Here is a 10,518-nt window from a genome sequence, read left to right on the forward strand (position 1 = left end):
CACCGTCAAAATAAAGTAATTTGACATTGTAATTTGGACGAAATGGAGTAAGTAAATATTTTCAATAAATAAAACAGAAACTTGGAGAAATAGAGTAAATAAATATTTCTAAATAGATAAAATAGAAATTTATTTAGTGAGAGAACAGGTAAAAGAAAAGGAGAAAAAATGTGAAAAAAGGGGAGTTTTCTTGTGGACGTAAAAGAAAAAAAGAAAGAGCAAGTACGGATTTGTCTCCCCTGTTGTATTGTATATAATTAGGAGAGCCACATATTTATATAACACACAAATACTTATAACTCTCTCCTCCAGTTTTTGATCCCTCTTTTGACTCTGTCTCCTAATCTCCCTTTATATATATATATATATATATATATCTGTTTTCTTTCATCAAAATCTGAATTTTACATTCAAATTTCAAGATTCCACCTTTCTCAGGTAAATTTTTAGTATCAATTCTTGGTCAAAATCTTGATTTGCATTCAATCTAACTCGCCGTTTTGCTGCGTTTTTTTTTTTTTGCTTTTTCAAGAAAGTAATGGGTTTCTACTTTTAGTAATTTGATTACTACTTCTTTTGAACTACTTGTCGTGTGTTTCTTGAAAATACTGAAAACTTGTATCGATTGACAACCAAGAAATCAGATGATAGTAGTAAAGATTTGTTCTTTTTCAAACTTGTTGATTCAAAAACAGGACAAACAGCTGCTAGCTGTATTATATTTGTATATACTATAAATTAATGTGGATTTTTCTCACATGTTGTTGTACATTTATCAATCACAGAAAGCAAAAGCAAATGGAGATTTCTGTTTACAAACCCTATGGTGATCATGAATTTCAATCACTAATTGAAAGAATTCACCCTCCCAGGTTTAGTTTTAACTTCAATCTTACTGTCTAATTTTTTTTTTATTTATAATTTTGATTGATACACCCACCTTGTTGGATTTCAGTATTGTGTAAGTAACTTTTATACTGCATAGAATTTGAGCCCTTGTTTATATTTTGGCTTCATTACTTAATTTGTTTCTTGTTGTGGCTTTGGCTTTGGCTGTTCAGGGTGTGCATTGATAATGATACTTGCCGAAACTGTACTATTGTGAAGGTAGGAAAAATCGTTATCATTTTCTCTTATTCTATATGTTGATTTCGATAATGACTTGATTTGATTTGTTTTGGTTTAAGTTTTGAGTACCTAACCAGCTAATGGATTCCCTCTTAGACCCCAAACAGTATATACTGGGGCCAACTTACAGAAGTATTAGCCTAAAAAGACCTGCATTACCATCATTTAGTTAGGCGGTAATCAATTTAGTTAGGCGATAATTTTATATATTTTTCTTGCTTTAAGATTAATCCATGTGCTGTTATAGTTGAACAATTTCTTAGAAGATAAATAATTATTCTAAATTCGCACAAGGAATTTCGGAGAAGCTTATGTTTGCCTACTTTCCACTTATAAAATTCAGATTGCAATACTGCAGCTGTTTATTGATTGTTAATTGAAATGCTATTTACACAAAAATACTTTCTTATAGGGTCCACTATCGTTAAGGGATTGGGAATATTCTTAACCAGTTCTGGTGTAACCAAAAAGCTAAACAGAAAATGATTGAGAAAACTGAAATTTAATTTCTGCTCAGTTTCAACTCCGCAAGCTGCAATTTCTTTTGTTGTGCAATATTGATCTGAGATGTTTAAATTGTGCAAACATGACGTGAGAATTCATATAGCTGAATCTTATTTGTCCGGGATTATGACGTAGTTATTGTTATTTTTTGGACCACAGGTTGATAGTGCGAACAAACATGGTATATTGCTGGAGATGGTCCAAGTTCTGACGGATCTGGACCTACTGATTCTAAGATCATACATATCCTCTGATGGTGGCTGGTTAATGGATGGTTAGTTCTCTTCTTTATATATGCCTTTTCTCCCTTACAGCTGGTTTGAATATTATAATCCAATTAAAAAAAAGATGCAAGTAACAACTTTCTGAGCCATAGCTGAGTCATTCACAACTATAGTATTTTGTTTTTTCTTGCATCTTTTTCCAGTTTTCCACGTAACTGACCAACTTGGGAACAAAATCACTGACGAAAGCCTCATCCACTACATCGAACAGGTTAGGGTATGCTTTATTCACTTGAATTATACTACTTCAAGAAACCCATATTGTGGGTTTTAGGATAAAGGGCCTATAAAGTGTGTTGGCAGCTGTTATCCAAAAATAGGTTTTTATTTTTCGTTTTACAAATTAAACATTAAACTAAAAACAACCTTAATGCTTACAGGCTATTTGTGCAAGTAGAAGAGGGTCCAGGGAAGTCCAAACATGTGTTGGTAGAAATGTAAGGCCCAGGCATGTCTCAATGGAGCACACAGCTATGGAGATGACAGCAATAGATAGACCAGGGTTAATGTCCGAGATATCTGCTGTGCTGGCTGAGTTAGGATGCCATGTCTCTGGTGCCGTGGCATGGACACATAACAAGCGAGCAGCCTGCATTGTTTACATGGAAGATGATCTGAAGCATGGGCCAATCATGGACCCCTATAGAGTGGCACAAATACAGGCCCAGCTGGAGAATGTTGTTGAGGCCCACCATTATGAAGGGGAGCGACGGAGTGTGAGGTTGGCAGCCCCTGCAGCTAGCCAGACCCATACCGAAAGACGGCTTCATCAGTTGATGGCTGCTGACAGGGACTACGAACAATGTTGTTCCTGTGGTTATGACTCAAGTGGAGATGATGTAGCTCACAGGCAGAAGAAGGGATCTAATAGCACAGAAGTGAAGATAGAAAATTGCAAGGAGAGGGGCTACTCCATTGTTACTGTGAGGAGTATGGACAGACCCAAATTGCTATTTGACACTATCTGCACCTTGACAGACTTGCAATATGTCGTGTTCCATGCATCCATCAATTCTTTTGAATCCATTGCCATTCAGGTAATCGTTTACTTTTGCCCTCTTTATCTAACTGCTCCTGCAAAGTCATGGTGGTACAGGTCCAGACAGTACAAAAAAACCCTAAATCTTTGTTTTTAACTATCTACGTGTGCATGGAAAAAAAAAACACAGGAATACTATGTGAGACACAAGAATGGATGGACTTTAGATTCAGAAAGTGAAAGACGGAAAATGATCCAAAATCTGATGGCTGCTACTGAGAGGAGAGTATCTCATGTACGTTTTCAAATGGATTAACTAGAACACCGTTTAGTGTATCTTTATAATCTACTTCCGCCCTCCCTATAACAAAGTGCTCTAATGAGATATATATTAAGTGACTATATGATTTATACAGGAATTGAGACTGGATGTTACTACTCAAAACAGGGTAGGACTGTTAGCAGATGTCACAAGAGTGTTTCGGGAGAACGGATTATCCATAAGCAGGACTGAGGTTGGGGTACAGGGAGAGCAAGCAGTTGGCACATTCTATGTAAAAGATACTTCAGGGCAAGATGTGACTTCAGAAACCTTGGAGGTAGTAAGACGAGAAATTGGAGGTACCGTCCTGGTGGCAAATAAATCCTCAGGGAGGCCATCTTCTCAACCAACAGATTTGTCAAATACAAGCCCTAGCAGTAGCAGTGGCAAGCAAGACAAGAAGCCTGGTTTCTCATTAGGAAGCATGTTCTGGTCTCAGCTTGAGTGGCTTTCCAGCAATTTCAGACCTATAAAATCCTAAGTGCTGATCTTGAAGACCCTACTGTGTTTAGGCCATGTTGATTGTAAATATTTAGCAACTTCCTTCTGTAAATAATTAGCAACCTCCGTCTGTAAATAATTAGCAACAGTGGTAAATAATGATAGACGCATGGTACAATGTACATTATCTTTGCAGAGTAAAACCATTGGAAGTTCCAAAATTAAATGGGTGGCGTATGAATCCTATCAACTAGAATCATCGGTATAAAGCTTTACATTTATTAAGCTTGACAATTATATTTTGAATTAGATAAGCTATGCTCATACAGTGGCTTATATTTTGAATTGGAACTTCTCCGAGTATATATGCTCATGTAGTGACACAAGCAGGAAGCTACCATCAATTAATATCATGAACACTATATTACAACCCGATTGTCTTTCATTAGGCGTTCTATGTACAAACAATACAGTTAAGGAGTTCTCAGCGGAGAGTACGGACTGGAGGATGGGGAATAGCTATTCACAAGAAATGAGCGGAACAACAACTATATTTAAATCTTACATAAGTTCACGCCACCTCAAGGTCATCAATATCCAGCCAATCATTTGATTCTTTGCTATCAGGATTTTCCTTAACAGAACTAATCTGATTGATGGAGCTGGAATCTCTAGACAAGTCGGTGGAGCTTTTCCTCAACTGGACCCAATCTTGTGAGTCCTTATCAGAGCTGTAAGCTGCGTTTTTTGATTTTGCAGGCATATCTGAATCATCCTCTTCAAGATCACTGAAAGACACATCCTCATCATCCTCAAAAGACATGGTGGTTTTACTGGTACCTGTAATTTCCGTGTTTTCTTCCTTCAACCAATCATCAGCATCCTCTTCGTCACTCTCCTCTAACTTAGTCGCTGATGCAGATTGCAATTTTTCATCTTTGCTTAGGGTAATAGGTCCTTCTTCAGCCACAAGTCTATCAACTGTTTGATTTTCACTAATGACAGGGTGCACATCGGTACCAGAGCCGACCACTACAGATAAAGAGGAAACATCCACACTAGACATGTCTTGAACCGCATCCGCGGAGAGCGGAGCAGAAGGGACAGTAAGCATCTCCTCATGTTGAGAACCACCCCCGTCAGTTGATTTAAAAGTCTCCTCCTTTGACCAATCTCCTTCTATTGGCTTGGTTCGTTTTTGTAACTCTTGCGATAATGAGGCCCTGGCATTGAATACCTGCACACAGGATTAGCATTTTCAGCACCAAATGTTACCAATAACTATTCTCTAGTACAAGAAATAAAGGATTAGTGAACTGTAGACTACTTTTTAGAAGGCATGCTTTGTTCATATGCTAACTAACCAAGCATATGCGCAATCACTCTGTTTTACTATTGGTTTCATACTCATTATATATAGATGGATAGAGTATAATTTCCCTCCCTACTCATCCAAATGCACAACTACTGAAAAATACATGTTTACGGTACACATTAGGGGTCCAGGGGGTTCACAAGAAGCCCAAAAATGTCAATAGGACGCTCACCAGAAAATACCAATAGTAATGATAAAAAAATACAACCTTGAAGCTTTCAACTGCTAAAAAGAGGAGAAGAAGAATTTCCAAGTAGCAACATAAGCAGCAAAACAATAAAAGAAGGATTTGATGCAAAAAGATAGGTAGGAAGATGTTTTGACTAGCTCCCCTGAATAGCGAGGTGTCAATATGACATCAATATGCTGAACATGTACAGGAGTAAAGTCCCAAAAATAGCAATGAGTCGGAAATGGGAAAATGAATAATCTCTAAGCTCTGATGGATTGTTTAAATACTAGCTACAGCAATACTGGCATTGGTTTCATAAAATCTTCTCACTAGAGAAAAAACTATTCTGACCCATACATATTACCAGAAAGAAATAATTACTTCTGTATAAGAGTTGTTACCCTAGAATCAGATGAGACCAGGCCAATTCTCTAAACCCCATAAATAACTATGATTTGAAAATGTTTTTTCCAAACCCACAATAACTTTTCTGTTTAGAATAGTCCCATCTCTATCCATTTTTCATAAGGATATTTCTCCTTCTGCTCTTTAATACTTAATCATCCATTATAAATAGTAACACAACAACACAAGAGCTACTTCACAGTAAGAGCTGTACACATATTAGTCCCACTTCTACTATAAAAACTTCAATTCTTATTTCATAACCAGCCCAGACAAAAATGACCTTGATGGGAACTACATGAGTGAATGGCCAACCATATCAAATAGAAAAAAGGTGTGGAAGATTTGACTAACTCGAAACAAAGAAAGATTTAGCAAGTGACCTTCCATTCATTAAATCCTAATCAGCCTTTCTCCAGGTCCAACAACGTATCCATTAAACTACATTCTACTCATTAGGAACCAGTAAGTAGTGCCAATCGTTATCAGAGACAATGATTCAAAAAACAGTAAGTTGTGCATGGACTGTCTTTTACTACTTTTGTCGATAAAGCATTTTTTTCATTTATAAAAGGAGATAAAAAGAGCATCATTTAAAGTGCTAAATAGATTGTAAATGAGAAATGGAACCATTTATAGCATTACATGCACTGCCTTACCTGGGGTGTGGATAGAAGTTCAGCATCTTGTTTATTCAGTCTAGGGTGCAGAAGAACAAAGTAAATCTCCCAAAAGCGAGCCTCATTCATGTAGCCTGGGCAGAGCTCAATCCTCAAAGCAGCCAGTCTTGGAGCAAAACGCTCAACAGCTAATGCATGCTCTTGTTGTGCATCAGACAAGTCAAAATCTACTGTAATATATAGAGCGAAATGTTAGATATTCCATCTTTAAATATACGTCTCGCAGAGCATACATTACACAATAATGTACTGACAGTCACATAAGTGAGAAAGAGTAACAGTCATGTATGATAACCAATAGTTTAGGTAAGGGTTTTGAGATTAACCAGAAAAACAGGACACAGATAAGAAAATAAAAGTGAGAAAGGGAGTCGACATATTTCCATGTCACCATCATAATGGGAGTATTAATAAAACTTACAACAATAAAATATATATATATATATTAATAGAATTTCAGCATCTTGCTCATCCACTTCAGGGTGAACAAGTACATATATGACCTAAGTCATCGTGATATATATATTTCTTTGATAAGGAAAGTCATCGTTATATGAAAGGGCAGTCACGGAAACACCCGGAGGTTTATGTTTCACCATGAAATACACATAAACAAGCATCTGTTTGACTCTGCACATCCGAAAGATATATTCACAAAGTTAGAAACTTTACCACTCTACTTTCAAGTATTCAAACAAGCATTTCATTCTTTACCTTGAATCCTGCAATAATCAAATTGAAACCTAAATAAAGCTTCCATTTTTTTCTATCTTTGAAGCTGCTACCTAGTAATTAAAGTGTTTTCAGTTTTAAGGCCAGTGTGGATTGATGAGTGATCTATTTCCAAGCTACAAATCTCCAAGAGTATATTTAACCTTTGAAATCTGCTTGTTATCAAACAGTTAGTTTCATATCATCTTCGCCTAAGAGAGGAAAATCTTCCATGTTCAAGTCAGGTTGTGTGGCACCTACGCATTGAGCAGTCCAAACTATTATATCGATGTCAAAGATTCATTATAGAGCATTCTAATAACCAAAATCAGTTTTGCACAAGTAGTGAGTATTGATATGAGTAAGAAAAATTGCAATGAAAGCACAAAGTACAGGCTTAAAATTAGGTGAACATCTAAAAGGAACAATAAAAAGACACCTTCGTCATCTTCATCCTCGAACAAAGGGAAATCCAACCATGTCTCAGGATGCATAGCAATGTCCCTCACAAAAGCCACTACTTCCTCAGTAACACCAACTGCACCTCTACCTGAATCAAACCTCTTATCTTCTTCCTCCTCCGGTCCCAGTTGCAGTAAGTTGGACGCCATTTTGGTGATTTCCGACACGGGAATATTCTTCGAAAGCTTAGATATCCCACTCTTGAATCTCCCCCCAATTTCAGCAATATCACTCCGCAAACCCGCGATCCCCGCAGAATCGGACTCCTCGTCATCCGAATCTCGAGCTGGTTCTGAAGTCGGATCCAGTAAAGATTTGTCGGGCTCGGATTGGGACGGTGGGGCCAGGAAAGAGGCCACTCCCCAAAACTGACGGGTTAGGGTTTTAGTGAGCTCTGAGAAGTCATCCTTAACGCCGCGTGACGGTGATACTGGCAATGAATCATCCTCATCTTTCTGTTGCTTCTCCGTAGTAGGTTTGCCAGTAGAGTGATCGTGATTGCTTGACACGGCGTCGTCTCTGTCATCGTCGTCGTCTTCAAGTCTGAGAGTGCTGGCAATAGATCGAGCAAACCAGGACATTGTTAGATGGAGGTTTCACAGTTCACCGGCGAAGACTAATTTGGCTAAGACAGTTGGGAACTTCGCAATCGACAAGCAAATATGAGCTCAAGGACAGACAAGCAAGACAAAGCTACGTCACGTTTTGGGGTCGCCTAATAATTGGTGTTTGTTGCTTCGAAACTTCTCTGTAATTTTATTTTTTTTTTAAAAAAAAAGAAAGAAATTGCAAAAGAGTATTGATTTTCCTTTTTCTAAATACTTATTCTCAAATAATTTAAAACAAACAACATGGGTAGATACATCCGATGTTTTTTTTTGGTGACCCGCTCAGTTTATATTTTAATGAGTTGGATGAGTGCTTTTTTAAGTGGGTAAAATGAGGAGAAAAGACATAAAGTTATCTCTAAAATTGTTCGATATTTGCATAAAGACATCTTAACTTTGTAAGTGTCCGATCACTCCATGAAATTATTTAATATCTTTTGTAAATTGGTCATTTTGACTTATTTTCTCGCTTGGATTATTATCACGCAAATGGGACGCGTGACCCAATTTTTTTCTACCATAACAAGCTATAAAGTGTCAGGTGTCATTATATTCCTTTAATATTAATTATTTAATCAATTTACCTCATCTTCCTCGTTATCTTCTTCACTAAAATTCAAAAATTCAATTATCTTTTCTTCATCTTCTTCAACTTAGAAGATCCATTTATTTCATCCATTTTTATCACTTTTTTTCTTGTCTCTTGCTTTTCTTTGTTTCTTTTTCTTCTTATATCTTTTTTTTAAATAAAAAAAGAGTTTAACTACTATCCACCGACGGTGGACAAAAAATTACACGGGCATATTATTTTTGGAAATATTTAATTTTTTTAATTAATATATTTTAATATTATTAATATTAAAATAAAAATAATAACAGAGTGTTATATGGTAACTTGAATTATAAATTAATTGTACAAATTTAATTAGGATTCTTATTTGTCTTACCAAAAATAAAAAATACATAATTTCTTGTGTTTTCTTATTGGAAAGCACTTCAATCCTTCAAAGAAAATCATTGCCAACGTATTATTTTTTTTTTATAAGAACCGGTACTTGTTGCCATTGAAGCAATGCTAGCAAAATATTAATATGAAACTATTCCACAAACATAAAGTGCAACAAAATCAACATATTCAAACTTATAAGAGTAAGCAAACAAAATCAAACACTATTAAATACGGCCCATGATTTAATCACAATTGCATGCTTGGTTACATTTTTTTAAACGAAATCCTTCTTTTGAACAAACAAACTCTTGACCAATAATGGATTTATCTTTTCTTGATCTACTAATTCGATTTTTGCGCACACTAAAACCATTACGATGAGCATAATCAAGATAAAATTTAAATCCGGTATCAAGTGATTGAAATTCCATACCGATGTAAGGCTCTCTTAATTCTTGCTCACCTAGTTGAGGAACAAAAGATACAACTGCATTCATGTTGCTTTCTATATCCTCCAAGGAATCTTCAATTCCTTCTGCATTTTGCTCTTCTAAATTAGAGATTTCAAAAGTTTCCTACAATACACAATTATTAGATATTAGACTGATAGGGTAAGTTAGCTTTAAAATTTTAAATATTTTTCATGGCTAATGTATTGAACTTCTTCAATTTGCTAAAAAGTTCTTAAACGTATTCTTTAAATATCTTCATCACTACAAAACATAAATTTCTTCATACTTTAAAACAAGAATATTTCTTTGAAACGTTTATTCATGTTGCGAAAAAGACTTAAATAAGTTATGTAAAAAAAGATATACGAGGAAAACGCTACCATGATAATTGTTTCAAATTGCTTCAATGGTGGATAGTTGGTTGCTTCAATGGTTTTTGTAGAAAAAGAAGAACGTTAATCCAACTAAGAAAACACAAGAAATTATGTATTTTTTATTTTTGGTAAGACAAATAAGAATCCTAATTAAATTTGTACAATTAATTTATAATTCAAGTTACCATATAACACTATGTTATTATTTTTATTTTAATATTAATAATATTAAAATATATTAATTAAAAAAATTAAATATTTCCAAAAATAAAATGTCCGTGTAATTTTTTTGTCCACCGTCGGTGGATAGCAATTAAACTCATAAAAAAAATAAGTCCATTGATTAGAGAATACTATGAAACTCCATCTTTTTTTTTTTTTGTCTCATTACCTTGCTTTAGTAACTTGAGAGTTGAATTGATTTTATTTAGCGATGTTTTGATGACGAAAATAATGTTGTAACATGGAAGCATCATGGAGGCTACATTGAAGGTGACTATGATTGCTACTTTTGGATGATTTACAACAAAAAACAAAAGATTTGAGTAACGAATATTTAAGAAAAAAGAGGGGAAAATGAAAATAAAGTTAATAAAATAAAAATGAAAATGAAACTAAAAATTAAAAGAACTTAATACGTGTCAAACGACTATTGGAGCGTGATTGCACCTC

The 10,518-nt window shown here is 35.2% G+C and overlaps 2 protein-coding genes across 4 annotated transcripts; one reads left to right on the forward strand and one right to left on the reverse strand.

Moving 5' to 3' along the window:
* The first annotated feature begins 251 nt into the window (after positions 1-251).
* Positions 252-3,884, forward strand: LOC101266885 (ACT domain-containing protein ACR1). 2 transcript variants are annotated; one of them, XM_010317729.4, is made up of 8 exons: positions 252-438; positions 786-872; positions 1,062-1,107; positions 1,792-1,906; positions 2,060-2,133; positions 2,297-2,953; positions 3,086-3,190; positions 3,312-3,884. In XM_010317729.4, the coding sequence occupies exons 2-8, from the start codon at positions 799-801 to the stop codon at positions 3,696-3,698; spliced, it is 1,458 nt and encodes a 485-aa protein (XP_010316031.1). In that variant the 5' UTR covers positions 252-438; positions 786-798; the 3' UTR covers positions 3,699-3,884. The 2 variants fall into 2 exon arrangements, with proteins under 2 accessions (XP_010316031.1, XP_004231941.1); XM_004231893.5 differs by having other exon boundaries at positions 281-438; positions 2,060-2,127.
* A 139-nt stretch (positions 3,885-4,023) lies between these two features.
* On the reverse strand, positions 4,024-8,431 carry LOC101265979 (uncharacterized). Of its 2 annotated transcripts, none has more exons than XM_004231890.4 (3): positions 7,441-8,431; positions 6,270-6,460; positions 4,024-4,895 (listed from the first exon to the last, which is right to left on the reverse strand). In XM_004231890.4, the coding sequence occupies exons 1-3, from the start codon at positions 8,042-8,044 to the stop codon at positions 4,230-4,232; spliced, it is 1,461 nt and encodes a 486-aa protein (XP_004231938.1). In that variant the 5' UTR covers positions 8,045-8,431; the 3' UTR covers positions 4,024-4,229. The 2 variants fall into 2 exon arrangements, with proteins under 2 accessions (XP_004231938.1, XP_010316030.1); XM_010317728.4 differs by having other exon boundaries at positions 6,270-6,457; positions 7,441-8,277.
* Between the last annotated feature and the right edge of the window lie 2,087 nt (positions 8,432-10,518).

This window comes from Solanum lycopersicum, chromosome 2, assembly GCF_036512215.1.
Source record: "Solanum lycopersicum chromosome 2, SLM_r2.1".
NCBI lineage: Eukaryota > Viridiplantae > Streptophyta > Magnoliopsida > Solanales > Solanaceae > Solanum > Solanum lycopersicum.

Excerpts from the sequence above, each read along its gene's own strand:
- LOC101266885 (XM_010317729.4), top strand. The coding sequence starts at position 799 with ATGGAGATTTCTGTTTACAAACCCTATGGTGATCATGAATTTCAATCA. Across the intron at positions 1,108-1,791 it reads GAAACTGTACTATTGTGAAG|GTTGATAGTGCGAACAAACA; the intron begins GTAGGAAAAATC and ends TTTGGACCACAG. Across the intron at positions 3,191-3,311 it reads CTGAGAGGAGAGTATCTCAT|GAATTGAGACTGGATGTTAC; the intron begins GTACGTTTTCAA and ends TGATTTATACAG.
- LOC101265979 (XM_004231890.4), bottom strand. The coding sequence starts at position 8,044 with ATGTCCTGGTTTGCTCGATCTATTGCCAGCACTCTCAGACTTGAAGAC. Across the intron at positions 6,461-7,440 it reads CGAGGATGAAGATGACGAAG|TAGATTTTGACTTGTCTGAT; the intron begins GTGTCTTTTTAT and ends TATATATTACAG. Across the intron at positions 4,896-6,269 it reads AACTTCTATCCACACCCCAG|GTATTCAATGCCAGGGCCTC; the intron begins GTAAGGCAGTGC and ends TCCTGTGTGCAG.